This window comes from Botrytis sinoallii (genome assembly GCF_014898435.1).
Source record: "Botrytis sinoallii strain Bc 23 chromosome Unknown BSIN_008, whole genome shotgun sequence".
Lineage (NCBI taxonomy): Eukaryota > Fungi > Ascomycota > Leotiomycetes > Helotiales > Sclerotiniaceae > Botrytis > Botrytis sinoallii.
Genome location: NW_024066035.1, coordinates 1,171,942 through 1,187,625, shown reverse-complemented (window position 1 = coordinate 1,187,625; position 15,684 = coordinate 1,171,942). Strand labels below are relative to the sequence as shown.

The 15,684-nt window shown below is 42.8% G+C and overlaps 5 protein-coding genes across 5 annotated transcripts; 4 read left to right on the top strand and 1 right to left on the bottom strand.

Annotated features, from left to right (window-relative positions):
* Positions 1-1,361: 1,361 nt before the first annotated feature.
* EAF02_005352 (uncharacterized protein) lies at positions 1,362-2,514 on the top strand (the record flags this gene model as incomplete). Its single annotated transcript, XM_038901400.1, has 4 exons — positions 1,362-1,424; positions 1,481-1,876; positions 2,086-2,220; positions 2,287-2,514. The coding sequence occupies 4 exons, from the start codon at positions 1,362-1,364 to the stop codon at positions 2,512-2,514; spliced, it is 822 nt and encodes a 273-aa protein (XP_038758740.1).
* A 981-nt stretch (positions 2,515-3,495) lies between these two features.
* On the top strand, positions 3,496-4,467 carry EAF02_005351 (uncharacterized protein). The gene is made up of 2 exons (XM_038901399.1): positions 3,496-3,713; positions 3,787-4,467. Exons 1-2 carry the CDS (start codon positions 3,572-3,574, stop codon positions 4,341-4,343), a joined length of 699 nt encoding a protein of 232 aa, XP_038758739.1. The 5' UTR covers positions 3,496-3,571; the 3' UTR covers positions 4,344-4,467.
* Positions 4,468-5,676: 1,209 nt separating this feature from the next.
* Positions 5,677-8,065, top strand: EAF02_005350 (uncharacterized protein). The gene is made up of 3 exons (XM_038901398.1): positions 5,677-5,825; positions 5,899-6,211; positions 6,266-8,065. The coding sequence occupies exons 2-3, from the start codon at positions 6,087-6,089 to the stop codon at positions 7,623-7,625; spliced, it is 1,485 nt and encodes a 494-aa protein (XP_038758738.1). The 5' UTR covers positions 5,677-5,825; positions 5,899-6,086; the 3' UTR covers positions 7,626-8,065.
* Positions 8,066-8,834: 769 nt separating this feature from the next.
* EAF02_005349 (uncharacterized protein) lies at positions 8,835-13,096 on the top strand. The gene is made up of 11 exons (XM_038901397.1): positions 8,835-9,275; positions 9,402-9,815; positions 9,850-10,009; positions 10,069-10,503; positions 10,793-10,883; positions 10,942-11,166; positions 11,222-11,478; positions 11,535-11,571; positions 11,621-12,445; positions 12,521-12,565; positions 12,695-13,096. The coding sequence occupies exons 1-11, from the start codon at positions 9,202-9,204 to the stop codon at positions 12,739-12,741; spliced, it is 2,610 nt and encodes an 869-aa protein (XP_038758737.1). The 5' UTR covers positions 8,835-9,201; the 3' UTR covers positions 12,742-13,096.
* Positions 13,097-13,935: 839 nt separating this feature from the next.
* On the bottom strand, positions 13,936-14,778 carry EAF02_005348 (uncharacterized protein; the record flags this gene model as incomplete). Its single annotated transcript, XM_038901396.1, has 2 exons — positions 13,936-14,455; positions 14,582-14,778. 2 exons carry the CDS (start codon positions 14,776-14,778, stop codon positions 13,936-13,938), a joined length of 717 nt encoding a protein of 238 aa, XP_038758736.1.
* Between the last annotated feature and the right edge of the window lie 906 nt (positions 14,779-15,684).

Here is a 15,684-nt window from a genome sequence, read left to right as displayed (position 1 = left end):
ACCAATTCTGGTAAGTGGTTTATCATAACGCGAGATATTTATTGATTCTTCAATTTTAAAATCAAACATAATGACTGGGAAGAATTAATCCAGGCGATGAAGAGCCCCATGCTCCCGGGGGCTATGCTAAGGTCAGATGAACGTTGCTTATGAAAACCTCTGCCAACGGTCATTCATATCCTATCTATAAAGAATCCTGTCACGAAGAGACTTTATTTTGATTTTGGTATCGGTATAGTTGGCATTAAATCATGTTCAATGTCTCCCATTGCCTGGACTGTAGTCCGATATTCTGAGATATTCCAGTTTGATTCATTTGGAGCTATAACTCTGTTTAAGATTCTTGATTCTGTTGAAGAGTTGAACTCGCATGAAAAATTGGATCCATTTTCAGAGTTGAATCGCTATCTAACTTCGGCAAGCCACATTTATTAGTCTACCAATCTGGACTGCTGAATATTCGGTCCCTGACTACTGAAAAAAGTAATGTGTAGTCCTATGATGGAGCCATCAATCATTCCCATCACACCTTCGTTAAAATTTGGGACGATTTGTTCAATTCTTGCGTGTATGAGCCTAGAAACTTCTGAATTTGACCACGACATACAAGTTGCTGGCGTCACACACACCGAGTATGAAGTGTTTTATTCATAACAAAGAAATTTAGAAGGCGACTTCAAGATCGTCAAATTTCTGCAGGTAAATCTTCACATGTATTGTTTTTGTAGTTGCATATATCATATATGTCAATAGGGAGAACTTCTAGCTTCTATTCAGTAATTTTTGGGATTCTGTGTAGCCATATTTATACATATAAGTGAAGCACCGATTTTTTCTGGATCTGATGTAAGATTACCATAGGTAGATGATTGAGACAATGACATTGTGAGCAGTATGTTGGCTCCATTACTTTGAACCGAACTTATCCAGTCCTTAATTTCTCTGTCCGCAACGAGGAAGAAGATGCCAGACCCGTCATTGGAAGGTAATCTAGGAACACAATGAACCAAAGAATGCGAGGAAGTTTCTCATAATGCCTATATGAGTACCTTCAAAATCCTCTCCTTCCGTCACATAAGTATACATTATCTCAATCAACTAACACTCGGACTTCAGCGTGTTGTGTAAGGTCCTGCATATTCTCAAATGCCACTCGAAGATTCCCAAGTAGCTGCCTATTCTTCCAGAGGATGGAGAAAGCGAAGGAAATGGGCAATACAAAGCTTCTACATATCGTCCGGGCTCTGGGGCGACTCTTACAAGTATATGAGCTGCAAGCTTTGAAGGTTCAAGCTGCTTAAGACTTTCAGGTACACTTTTTGAATTCTGGAGACTCCGCATCGCCCTTTTGTAACATCATAATGGTTGAATCACCTTCAGATAGGCCTCCCTCCATCATCGTTCACCTAATACGCCATGCCTCGGTACTATTTCTACATACCGCTTCCTGTCAAAGGTCTCATTAGCTGAATTTTATTAGTCAAACCACTGGGAAGGAGGACTTGACTTTGGCTTGTCTTCTAAAGGAGAACGCCAATGTGACGAGCTCTACGAAAGTATGCGAAAACACGCAGGCTATATTACTCATATTTTCTGTTCGCCTATGAAACGCTGCTTAGAAACTGCTCGAAAGGGTCTCCTTGAGGCGACGAACAGGGGCACCAGGATCCAAATCATGCCTGCTCTTGCCGGTCGGAATGGTCAAGCACCCTGGAATTTACGAGAGGAAAACCAGGAAAATGATATCAGTGGTCCTTGGGTCAGTGAGGTAGCAGATCCTAGGTCAAAGTCCAAGGATGCTGATTTTGTTATGAAATGGTTGACAGGGAAAGACTTGTCTGTGCAGGCAGCTCAAAAAGTATTGGAGGTTGTGGTTGTGAGCCAAGCTCAACTATTGAAAGATTATTATGGAAATTGAAAGGAGGTAAGTTACATAACATCACTATCTGAGCTCGACCACCTGGGTTTGTTCACTTACAGTCTGCAGGTAATCATGGCTGGCCCAATGCAACGATCGTCACCTATATTTTAGATCGTGACGGAAAGTGGACTCGTTGTCGGCTCCAGAAGACAATTGACAAACAGAGAAATTCTCAACAAGATTGGAAAAAACAAATTGTAGAAGCAGCTCATGAAGAGCAAAGAAAACAAGAGGAAAAAACCAAGAAAGAGCAGGAAGAGAAATTGGACAAACAAAAGCGGGAGTTATTGAAGATACAAGTTAGTTTTTCCTGTTCCATTGACTCTAGGGCTTGCTCACGCAAGTGGCTGATACTAATTTTTCAGGATTTCATGCTCATGGTTGATCGCGAAACCGATGAAATCGTTACATTCGGGAGGTTCCAAGAACTACTTAAGGAGCGATATGCAAAAGAATTCTCATCAGCAGCGGAGTCTGTTGGAAAGAAACCGAAGCCTGTTGCGAAGAAATTGAAGCCAATTAAAGGGAAAGTGAAAGCGAAGGCTGCTTTAGAAAAATCCGAGCCTGTTGCCAAGAAAAGAAAACGAGGATGATAGCAGGAAGGCGTCTGTTGCTGAACTATCTTGATCGCCACTTAGCCAATGTCTGACCAGACAGATACTAGTTCCTAGTGAGCTCGAGGTTGCTCGCGGTTGTCTCAAACACCAGTGAGCTTGAGTTCTATCTATAACTTGGGCCGTTGGCTGAATCCGGGGTAAGCTCTTGATCTTTTGCACTCCGGGTGTGGTTTTCAATTGAACTGCATACCTGTTTAGGTTTTCACAATACCTTACCTTCTGTGTCCTTTGGATAAAGTACCACAGAAATACTAAACGCCATAGTTTTCCCGACATGAGAATCATGAGATTCAGTGATAATTACCTATGATATGTGAACTGATTAGTTGTATAGGTAATCCGTAGGTAAGAGGAAGCAAAGGGTGTCGAGGATGTGTCGTTCAAATTCTTACGAGTCGGCAACTTTTGCTAGCACCAAGCTTAATTTCTACCCACCAGGCGCTAAAAAGCAAACCCCGGACGTACTGATTCAAACCCTTAACATTGAACATTCACTCACAAGGGAAGAATTAATCGGAGATTCTACGATCATGGAGCGTATTACAACTACCTACCTACCTACAGAGTGTTTAGTAGAGTTAGGCATCTTATGGTCTTAAATTCACTATACACGCGTTAAGACTCTTGTGTTAATCCTTCAAAAAAGGTTCTCCAAGGATACATATACGGAGTTACATCGACAAGATGTGATGGAAGCAGGCGGTATGCATTGGATAGTAACGGACATCATTATTCGAAAACTTAGGAGTGGGATCCTGTGCCACGACAGTACTTTGGGGCTGATTGTGACGGTTTAGATTCGTTGGAGGCTGATTCGAGCCTTTGCAATTTCCTAGTGAGTGAATGGTAAGCACTATGTTTCGTGGGAGCGGCTATGCGTAAAGTTTCGTATGCGCTGGGCCTATTCTTGGGGGTCAAAACATTTTTCTTTTCTTTTCCTTTTAATATTCCGTTTACAACTTCCCTCATTTCCATCTAAGTCTCTTGAGCTTCCACACGTTTGTTTGAGCATTCAAAAAAACCATCGTTCAGTATGAACACCAACGCTCGTCGAAGAGGTGCGAAAGTCGCACCATCCCACTATCCCCGCATCGCATTCCATGGATTACGTTTTGCGCAATTGATTTCGGCGACGATTGTGGGAGGTATTATGGCATACTTTATGTATTATTTGCGTACGTACATATGCATATATGCATCGCGTTGAGAATCGATGTGAGAGAAGAATGTGTGCTGACAAGCGTCTAGGAGCTGAGCGAATTCCAATCCCATGGACTTTTATTGTGCTGTTGTCGATATCACTTGCGACAGTCGCTGTCCTAATTCTTACGATCATCCTCTATAATTTTACATATTTGTCGCCAAAATTCAATTGTTTGCTGAATGGTACGGCGTCAATTTTTTGGATGTTGGGCTTTGCGTTGTTGAGTTGGAATCTCAGTAATACGTTGAAGAAGAGTTGTGATTTGCAGACTTGGAGGAGTGGTGTAGCAATCAGCGTCTGTAGGGAATATAAGGCTCTATGGACATTTACTTTGGTTGGGACATTGTCTACATTGGCGGCACTAGCTTTGGACATTTGGACACACAGGAAGACTACAGAGAGAGGCGTTTATGTTTTGCCTGAGGATGATAAGAATGCGGCCATGTTGAAGGATAAGAATGGTAAAAACAGTCAGACCAAAGGGTATGAACCCAGTCGGGGAGGAGCTTTCGAAGAGGAAATCGATATCGCTTACCACAATCGATATGGTGATAACGCATTGGAGAGTGTGGGATATCATGACAGAGTGCTTCACAAATAGTTGGGTCGAGAATACGATGTAACGAAGATGATCAGATAGGAAAGAGGTTGTGACCACTGCGCAACTTATTTCATGAATACTAGGTGCTAAATTGCATAACTTTGGAATGTAATTCATTTTTGTGAGACTTCGTAGCCTTCTACGTAGGGCGACTTCTTACAGAATAAGACTGTGTAGTGTATTTTTGAGTAGTGCGTCTACGCAAAAGAATAAGAAATAAAATAAAGCCAATGTCTATTCACACGAAACGGAAGGCTAACCAGTTCGCCTCTCGAGTTTCCCCAGTACTCAATCCGAGCATCTTCTAAGGCTCATCTAAGCTTTCCCCACATGCGTCTTCATAACGAAAGAATAAAAGCAGCTTATGTTCCACAAAATATCTCAGGAAATGAACTTCTCCATGGGAATATAGTTGCTTTTCACCTATCGCTAGCCGCGGCATCGTAAACCTTCAACCAACAACCTCTTTCACGGTGAAATTTTACCCGAGTGTGAAAATCCTTCCGGAAGGCTTGTGTTGAGCAAAACCTTAATTTTTCCCATGGCCATACCCAGGTGCCTTTTCCTGAATACCGCAAATACGAATTGCCAATCCCAGTATCTTACCTGCAGGTGAAGGATGCGAAATCTGTCAAGCATCAATAGCAAGCCTCATCGATTTAAGATCTACCTTGCAATGAGCAGTTGGGATCTTTGATTGATGTCACGGGCAAGAGCGGGAGGCGTGCCGAGAGCGCTCCATTCTGCTGTTCTAGGCCTGCAATTATCAGTATGAGACCAACAAGTGTCGGCACATGATTGGAATTTGGAAATATGCAGATGAGATTGATATATTGGAAAGATGGAATAGTGAGATTGACACCCGGTTCACGTCGTATTATTACGGAGGCATCCATCGAATGTACCATGTTATCGGCCAAAGGGAGGCCCCAAAACACAAGACAGGTCATATTGAAAGCGAAAATTCACATGATTCGCTGGTGGAAATCTCACGGAGAAGGACGAGACTGCCGGCGGAGAGCTTCTACATTTCCTATAGGGCTGCGACGTAGCGACAGAACAGGATTGTTCTCGGTGGTCACTAAAATCAATTTCTCTTCTGTGATTGGGCTGTTCGGGGTACGAAGGCAAAAGAGAAATTGGCATTACTACGGGAATGCATGCGCCATATTAGATCCACCACTCACGAGTCTTCAAAAACGGGTGATGTTTGACAATAGGTTACCAAGATATCGGATCACATTGAAGAATGAATAATTGAGCCGTCTTACATTAGTAAAAACGGTAAGCCATGGCCGCAATTAAGCTTTCCATCAGGTGAGTGGATTCGAAGCGTGGGTACCAGGTATGTTGATCAAAGTAGCATTATATATGCTTAATTGCGCCCGCGCAGCTTTGTTCTGACAACCTGATGGCAAGATTGACGATTTACTTTGACTACATATAGCATGGGGGGCGAAGAAGCCCTAGTTTTATATGGTGGTCAGCATTACCTGCAAAACCTTGGAAGCCTATCTAGGTATTCAGAGTGACGAATTAACACGAATGGCAATAGATAAACAATAACTTCAGGACTCCAGTTGCTGCAAAATTGTTCATACCTAACAGAGATTATACTCGCTCTATATTCTTGGGGAAATAAGGTTTCATACTGCAACATCAGACCTTCATTCATAGATCCCCTCTTTTTGCCAAGCACGGACAAGCTCATTATCTATAACAATTCATCCCGATCAAGCATCTATGTCCGATTACTCCTTATCATCAGGGCCTGGAATGGCAGGGTCGTCGAAGGAGGCTAAAGCAAAATCACCTCATCGATATAGAATATGCGGAACACCTGTGCGAACGGGTTGCAGGACTTGCAAGTAAGTGAACTCATTATGGAGCTTCCTTGAGAATTCCACTCACATGCAGAACAGAATTCGTCGAGTCAAATGTGGAGAGGAAAAGCCATTTTGTAAGAGGTGTACTTCCACTGGACGGCATTGTGATGGATATGAGATTATCACAGACTTGAAAAAACGAAATACCACAAAGAGAAGACCTTCCATACCGGCAGGTGTGCAGTCCAATAAGTCCCAAGACCCTTTAGAGGCGACTATGCTGGATTTCTTTCGTACGTATACAGTAGCCGAGTTTGCCGGAGACTTCTCTACAGAGTTCTGGGAAAGGAGGATTTTTCAAGCTGCTACCATCGAGCCGTCAATCCGTCACGGTATTCTCGCACTGGGTGCCATCCACAGAAATTACACCGAAACCTACCAGCAACCTCAGACCATAGCAGAAAAGCCAACACCTACACAGGCTTTTGCTTTCCGTCAGTACACAAAAGCCATTCAAATTTTACGTCAATCAATAGTACGCGAGCCTCACTCACTAGACATGACATTGATTTCATGCATTTTGTTTATCTGTTTCGATTGTCTCGTAGGCGATCAAGCCGCAGCACTGGTTCATCTCAAATCAGGACTGAAGATCCTCGACGATATAAATGCCACAAATGCACCCTCCTCAACTGCAGCACAATGTGCACGGGATTATTCCCCGCTATTGTTAGTACTAGGGGGACAAATTGCCGCATTCATCAATCCCAAAGCTGGAGTAGACAGAGGAGCATTCTGGGCAGCGATGAAACGAGCCGGTTGCTCAACTTCCCAATTCACCCCTTTCCAGTCATTGGAAGAGGCTCGCTATTCATTGCGAACGCTTGGTGCAGATATACTGCATGCGCGTCATACAAATTGGAACTACGTTACCGAAGAAATAGTCACGAGTGAATTTGGCCCCATGGTACGAAGCCACTACATGGCGTTAGAGAATTGGTCAAATCGTCTAAACGCATTCATCGAAAGAACTTCAAGCAATCAAGAAAACATAGCCGTTGCCTCGACAAGACCAATCCGCATTCGCGGCGTATCATTACTTAGAGCCCACCATCTCTTATTCTCCATGAACGCCGCAGAATCGCGTACGCCCAGGTCCAAGTTCGAAGAAATGCTCGATTTATCCGAGGCCCTGATTCTAGAAGATAAAGCTTATTGGAAATCGCAATCCATGCCAAGGTTTATGGTTGATACTGGATTAATTGTTCCACTGGTGTATACAGCGGTTCGCAGTGCTGATATTCAACATAAAAGAAGAGCAATCGAGATCTTGTCACAGGCGCCTGGAAGAGAGGGGTTATGGGATACGCAGTGTGCGATTGATATTGTAGAGGGAGAGTTGGCCGCTGCAAGAGGCCAGAGTCCGAGATTTCAGATCCCGTATTTTCATGATTAAGAAGGGAAAAAATGCAATAGTAGTAGGTCATGTTTTCTGTGTGGGTTACAGAGCAGGTCAGGTCAATCTTTCATATCACATGGATGATTGGTCGATCGGCCAATAGGCCACAGGTGCTTTTTTCAGGTGCGTGATGTCTGTCACTGAACATATTCGTCTCAATTCAGATACATGTATTGATCTGAATATGGGTGGAAGGATTACAGGGTGCATTTCCGTAGCCCTCTGCATTTTTTTTTGTGTTTGTAAAATACCAGTGTTATTTCATAGATTTCACTTGAAATGCAGATTCAAACAATCGTTTCTTCGTCATCTATCAAGAAAAATTTACTATGTGAGATAAATCTCGATTTGAAGTATATACTCGTGGTAGGATGTCTGAGGGTGTTTAAGTGTCATACTGAGCTCTTACGAAGTATAACACCAAACTGAAGCCAAGCGATAAATCCCCTAAGCCACCCCAACCACCAGGATTTCCACCACATCTTGGCAGCGATACACAAATTCCTATTTTCGAATCCTCTTAAACTCAAACCCCCATGAAGACAACAGTACACTACTCTGTAGACTACCGGAAGGACCCTTGGGCCTGTGTACTCGTCTGCCTACAACGATCTCCATCCAAACCACAACTCACTAACTTACCAAGAACGATTTTACGTAGGGTTGCTGGGGTTTCAACAGGGGGATGATGACAGAATGGTGGGATTGGTAGATAAGCTTAAAGAATCTGCATGGTGATATATACTCCGTAGGGAGTGTTCCTTGATATAGCCCGTGACTACAAGCTACCGGTATGTAGATGACAAGCAGGGCAGCACGCTTGAGCTTTTGAATTTCCAGCTTATGGAATTTGTATCGAACCATCAGTTGAAAAGTGCACAGTGCATAGTAGGTGACTTATGTGCGACTTTCTTGGTGCCGTCAGAGAAGAGTATCTCGGATATAGCTATAGCTAAAGGAAAAATGAAGAACGATAGTTATCGAGTGCGAATACTGTACTTTGCATCTCAAAAGAGAGCTATCATATTGTTTCTTTTAGATACACAACCTACAGCTGCGATATGCCTCACCGTCAATCAATTTCCCAATTGAGCCAATCGAAAGAAGATGACGATCCAATCATCGGGAATATATGGCGGGGGTCCTGGTTTCAGTGTGGAGCTACGCCGCACAGCACCCTCGCTATAACGTGTTTTGGGCCCTTGACATGGTATCTGCAGATGCAAATTTCCAACAATAGCACAGAAAAGGGTTTTCTAGGTCGCTGGCCCTCCATATGTTACCAGCAAGAGTGGAATTTTGTGAGGACAAAATTGAGAGAGAGGAAGAAAGAAAGATGGAAGGATTCGATTGTTTTCTTGTTCAGCTACCATGTACTTGTTTTTGACCGGGAAGCTTTTTTTAGCCTGCGAAATTATGAAGCCTGTTTCATCATGGAGCATACCACTCTCAGCCTCCAGCCTTATCGCAATCGTAGAGTTGCGTTGCCATTTTGATGTTGCTGATAAAGATCTAGAAGTGTGATTGACATTTGGACGCGAATTGGCAGCTCTAGAACTACGCATCTCTCGAAATGGCGGCGAGGTTTTCGAGATTGTTTGATGATTGGGATCAGGATCATAGGGATATAACTATGCTAGAGTATGGGTAAGAGAAGCTTAAATGTTTTCTTAGTTTTAGCTTTCGGCGCATTGACTGAGGGGAACAAATTGTCATCGGATGAACATTAGATTGAATATTTGTTTGCTAACACTTCAATTGGTGTTTTGACAGCTCTAGTGTTAACGACTCACCACCGAGATATCATTCTCGGCAAAACAGCAGCACAGAATATATATCTCCGTCAGCAGATCTATCCGAGAGGCCAGATTTACCAGAACCAGTCCTCGAATCTACAACTCCTTTTTCACCATTCGACGATGGGATATCAACTCGACGTTTACTGGATGGTAGAGGAAGTTATGCCTCTAGTTACAGCCCATCTTTTCCCTCCGCACACGACTACCAAGCTTTGAAAGATGTAGGTCGAGATAGTATTGTAGATGATCCATCTCCAAGCGAAGCACGTCTGCGAAATGGCTCTGGCGTGACTTCGAATATGAAGAGGATGTGGACGAAATCGACAGCTTTCACAAAACCCCGTCCTCAATCTTCATTTGATGGACATTTTGCGCAGGGAAAAGATGGGTGGTGGAAAAAAACAAATGTTGGTGGATCGAAGTTTAAGATCAATGGCGGGGTTTACACTTCTTTGTGCGATTGTTATGTTTATCATAATGATTGTGTACTTACCTGCGTTTAATTCTCGGTTGAATAAACAAAGTACGAGTGTCGGCGGAAAGGAAGGGGAAAGCTGTGAGAGTATGGAGAGGAGGAATATTGTGAGTGGGATTGTTAGATACAAGGGCTTGGGGAGCTTGCTAATGGGTCATTTGTATAGGCTGTTCATCTGTTCATCAACATTGCAGCGACTATGATTCTGGGTTGTTCAAACACCTATCAGCAGTTGGTAACTGCTCCGCTAGTTGAGGAGATTCCATTCATTCTCTCGAAAAATGGTGATGCAAAATGCGGTACGAACTCACCCTGGAATATCAATGTTAAGAAATCAGGAAAATTAAAGGCTTGGGGATCATGGTTATTACTTATTTGCACTTCAATTGTATGTTTCAAGCGAGCTCTCGATGAAGGGGTACTTTTGTTGATTGTTTTACAGCCAATTCATTTCCTCGCAAATTCGGTCATTGGACCTTCGTTTTATGTTGAGATGCCAACGAATGTTACGTATCTGTACAATCAAACTTTCTCTCTGAATTCTTATCAAGCGTACTACTACGATACGTCTTCCCACTTGGCATCGTATGACTCTGCATGCGTAAGTCGAACTTCTTTTTCGGAGCTTATTGGGGAGTATTAGGCTTTTGGAACCTGGGGATTTTGACAGTCTGGATTGCGACCCTACAAAGGGAAGTCTCTCACCTGAGGAGCCAGTCAGAATGTTCGCATCAGTGATACGTGATCTAGCTTCCCCCCCCCTTTTTTTTCTTCGGAGATTGCAATTTGACATCCAGTCTGTTGATTCTAGCCGTTGCACATCCGGAACTAAATCTACAGCTAAGCTTTCCCGGATTTTCGGTTGCTAAACTAACGAAAATCACAAATAGTGGACTGCTTTTAGAGCTGGGTTATATGTTTTGCCTAACAACATGTCTCAATTGAGTGACCAATACAATACTAATGCCCTCGGAAACTCGAGTGAGTACTCTCAATTCTGTTCTTAGACTGATGAGCGATACTGACAAATGACTTGTAGCGTCTTTCGAAACCGTTTTGGTCACCTACAATCAGAATTGTACAGAATATAAAGGAACAGGCACTGTCGATGAAGCCCTGGCAGAGGTCAATTACACTGGCTCGTATGCTTGGTCGGGCCAGTATTCCAAAGGGAACTGTGCCTTGCGACGAGGTGTTTATTGTGAACTCCAAGACCAGCTACCTAAGAAATGTCGATTGAATGTTCGGATGCAAGCTTGTTTCAGTACGTACTCCCTTTTGTCGTGAATATATGGAGTCATTATTCTGACGATTGTTAGCACTTTTCGGGTGTCTCCTAATTAAAGCCATGTACATGATCGGACTGAATTATCGAGCGAGACACAGGGTTAAGAATCACTGCTTGACGTATGGAGATGTGATAGTTGCATCTGTCATAAATCCGGATTTGAAAATTCATAATGAATGCTTACTCAATTCTGGAGATGGTTATCGACATAAGGTGTCACACCAATGCCATAAGCATTGTAAAGACCTCATTCCTTCGACGACGGGTGATAATATAGGTCACTGTCAGGTACTGTGATCTTTCCATTGCCTCCTGAATCTTACTAATCTCCCATGCTCTCATAGAAATGCAAGAAGTTCAATGAGACTGACAAAGCTGCTGGTGAGTTCTAACAAGTTCTTCTGTATGAATTTGTATCTGACACATCTAGATTTACCGCATCCAAGCATAGCAATCAAATACAAACGCTCACTCCTCTCCAATCTTGGTTCCACCGCCATCACTCAGATGATTATCCTGATGTTTTGCTCCTTCGCCATGGCTGGCGTGTCCATCATGCTCATTACTCTCATGGTCAGCAAGACAACAGATTACAACCATTACTGTCGCAATCCCGATTATAACCGCGAGTACTACAGAGAGTGTGATATTTCACTCTCGCAAACTCTCAAGGAAAGCTTTGGAACCTGGGGGGGCTTCTCTTCTAGCGTCACGTTGGCAGCGCTTCCTTCTGACAAGATCAGTAGTGAATTGATTGCCTTTGCTATCTCCAACGGCGCACAGTTTCTTTTCAGCTTGCTTTATTTATTGCTTATCTATAACATCACTCTCATATCCATGGAACACGAATGGGGCACCTTCGAAACCGAACGCAAAAAGCCCAGAGCTACCATCGTATCGGGAACCCCATTTGAGCAATCATATTTTCTGCAACTGCCCTCCAAAATTCTTCTCCCTCTCATGACCTTTGCAGCAGCCATGCACTGGCTCCTCGGCGAATCAATAGCAACCTTCGAATCCATCTACACGGATCCAGCATATGGGGTTGAACACTCGGTCTACTATGTCACGTATGCCGCGTACCCAATCTTCCTGAGTACGGTGTTGATGATTGGCCAGACGGCGATTTGTTGGTGGGCTTTTACGTATCGGAGAGAGGGATTCATTCCGCAGATGTATGGGAGTATTCGGGCTTGTTGTGCGAGTACGAGTGAACTTGAAGATTTTGGGAGGGGGGGCATTCAGTGGGGGGATTGTGAGTTTTTTTTCTTCTCTCTCTCTAGTTTCGTTATTATCCTGGATTTTTAACTAATTCGTTTGCGTGTGATAGTGGGAATGGGTGAAAGATTTAGACATGCTGGTTTCTCGGCTGATGGTTTGTAGTCCCTTTCCTTTTTCCCTTCTTCCTATCTCCAATATTTCGATCCCTATTCCCTCTCATTCGACTATCCTCCCTCTGATTTATCCGCCCATGCATACATATATACTAACTCCCCCCCTCTAGAACCGGGTAAAATCATCCCCGCAGAACTCTACTGCGGTCGTGGGTAACAACCAATATCCAGTTCCTAATTCCCAATACCCAATCCCTAATTCCTAATTCCCGATACCCATGTACAAATATAAACAAACAAACAAACAAACCCACCGATTTAATACCCAATTACGAAGTTATGATTTGGAAATTATATATAGTCGTTTGTTTTATTTTTGTCTAGTTGTGGATTTGCGAATTGAATGAATCGAGATGAATTGAGTTGAGTTACCTATATACCTAGGTCGGGACTTTGTATTTATATTTGTATTTATATGTATATGTATATTTCACACATGTTATAATTATAAATAGCAAGCATGAAGACATAACAACAAGAGGGAGAATATCCACTCTATTAACAATATCAAACTACCTACTGGATATGATTGATACAGCCGTGGACTTTTGAGATAGCGAGGGTGAGAGAGATACAAAGAGTGTTTAATCCAACGAGAATTCTTTCTTCTTAGGAATATCGTTATTGAATTGAGTATCGGGATCGCTAACCTTATGGATTGAATAATTGGATAATTGGATAATTGGTGCTTAGATCGGAGTTCGATTCTATCCATGTCTATTGTTGATTCGAGTTTTCTACACTCGGTGATTGGATATGAATCATCAAGACGAGATGATGAAATTCTGAAGAATATCCATTCTTTTTTTTTTTTTATATAGAAGATTTAGGAGATGCGGGTGCCACGGGATATACTTTTGATATTATTGGGATTGATTGATTGAGCTCGTTCTACTGTATGAGATCCATGTGAGAATTATGAGTATAAATGTGAGGAGGTGTTTGGATAGAGATTGGAGATTGGAGAATGGAGATTTGATATGAGTATGAGTATGAATGATTTGCTGAAGAGGAAAGCCAAATCACAATGGAGATACAAATACAAATCCAATTCAAATTTATAGAAAAGGTTTATTATTACGGCGATCTATATCGCTGCTATGAAACGTACGCAAGTAAACTAGAGTACACCAAAGCGCCAATATGTAGTATGGTATCTCTCGCTTGAAAAGTACAGATGGTATAAAGGAAATGGAATGTCGTAGCGGTCGTGTCATTATGTAAGTCCTCCCTGTCCTCTCCTCTCCTTCCATTACCAGATTCATTTTCATCTAGTCCATCGATTCGCTTCCCCATCTTCCTTGCCTTTCATCAAACTCCACTCCCATCCATCTCAGAACCAGGATATCCCCTAGTATCTGCTGCGTCTCTGCCAAAAGTGTCTCTTAGCCGGTCTCACACCCCCGACATAACCCTTCTCTCCAATCGCACTCCTCGTCTTCTTCTTATGCATTCTCTTACTCAAACACGTAACAAACACGACGACGGCGCCCAAAAATCCCGCAATCATAGCCGCCAAGATACACCAGATACCCACGCTGAAATACGCATGACTTCCACTTCCATCTCCATTGACATGGTTTTTGATGATTCCAAAGAGCGCAAAATCGCACGCCATGGCTACCAAAGCAATGATGAATGCGATGCTAGAGACGAGAGCCGCGAGGAAAGAACCAATGAGACCGGCGCCGAGTGCGAGGAGAAATGCAATAAACATGACTCCGCATGCGACGGGGTGGAGGATCATCACGCGGGTGAGGGCTTTGGTGGTGTCTTCGCTGGCGGTGCTGAAATCGGTGGATTCGATTTGGGACATGATAGCGGCGGGGTTGTAGCCGATGTGTTTTTTAGTGCAGTAGTCGTTTCCATTTCTGTTTTTGAAAAGAGTTGTTAGTATGATGTTTTTTTATTAGGTTGAGATCTTCTCGTGTTCTCAATGAGATGAAATGAGATGAGATGGGATCGAAGGGAAGTGAAGGAAAGGAAAGGATACTCACGAATCAACATCCAAAACACAATATCCAAAAGTACCAAATGAAACCACGGAATTGTGGGAATCGGTTCCGTTTGTCAATTTGACCTTCATGATTCCGATATCATTGATGACGGGAGCGGAAATGGTGGTTATGAGAAGGAGGATGGAAGATGCGAAGAGCAGAAATGTACCGATGTGGTGGAGGAAACCGGTCGCCATTTTGAAGGTTGGAGATTGAGTTGATGATTGGGTGTTTATTTGAAGATGTAGAAGAGTATGAGAAAGAGAGAGAGAGAGAGTAAAATAAAGTCCAAAGTCAACTAACTTTGACTTTATTCAAGTCTGGATAGATGGATGGATAGATGGAAAGTTACTTTGTGTGTAGATATTCTGTCACAGAAAGAAGAAAAATAAAGGGTCTCTTAAGCTTTTAATATACCTATTATATTCTTGTAACCAACCCAAGCTACTCCAGAAGTCAAGAGAAAGTGACATATGAAAGTGGTGCGTTGGTCGCATATCTTGATTCTTGATTTGAGACCTCCCTATTGGAAAGAGAAGGGGAAAAAAGGTTCACAAACAAGGAAATAAAATATTAACATGGGTGGGTCAGCAGGGTGGTGGTGAGATAGATTGATTGATTGGGGGTCTTTTTCTTGGGTGGCCTATCGTCATAGCTTTGGCCTTGGTGTGGATGGGATTGCATGTACCGGTATGCATGTGGTGAAAATACTACGTAGGTACCGAGGATGTGAATTCTGGGAGTGAAGACTGATTACTTCCGTGGAAGGGATGATAGAGTGAAGTGAAGTGAAGTCTGATATTGATTTTGTTAAGGTTATTCCTGAGTTAAGTTTCACATCATCCGAACCTTTTTGGACCAGACACCAGTTTATGTCATCATGTCATGGTCATGCCTAGGTGCGAAGGCGTCAAAACGTCAGCCATTTTAGCCGATACTGGGGAAAACTAAACAACGGGCGAGTGCACTAGGTAAAGACTTGGTAGTGGTAGCGTGGGTGTAAGAGAATAATTGAACTTCATGTTTACAGCCATTAACATCAATTATCTAATGAGTACCTACATACTAGGTATCCAAAATACTCCAAATACATTTATGTTTAT

Excerpts from the sequence above, each read along its gene's own strand:
- EAF02_005351 (XM_038901399.1), top strand. The coding sequence starts at position 3,572 with ATGAACACCAACGCTCGTCGAAGAGGTGCGAAAGTCGCACCATCCCAC. Across the intron at positions 3,714-3,786 it reads ATACTTTATGTATTATTTGC|GAGCTGAGCGAATTCCAATC; the intron begins GTACGTACATAT and ends ACAAGCGTCTAG.
- EAF02_005350 (XM_038901398.1), top strand. The coding sequence starts at position 6,087 with ATGTCCGATTACTCCTTATCATCAGGGCCTGGAATGGCAGGGTCGTCG. Across the intron at positions 6,212-6,265 it reads ACGGGTTGCAGGACTTGCAA|AATTCGTCGAGTCAAATGTG; the intron begins GTAAGTGAACTC and ends CATGCAGAACAG.
- EAF02_005349 (XM_038901397.1), top strand. The coding sequence starts at position 9,202 with ATGGCGGCGAGGTTTTCGAGATTGTTTGATGATTGGGATCAGGATCAT. Across the intron at positions 11,479-11,534 it reads ATAATATAGGTCACTGTCAG|AAATGCAAGAAGTTCAATGA; the intron begins GTACTGTGATCT and ends ATGCTCTCATAG. Across the intron at positions 12,566-12,694 it reads TGCTGGTTTCTCGGCTGATG|AACCGGGTAAAATCATCCCC; the intron begins GTTTGTAGTCCC and ends CCCCCCCTCTAG.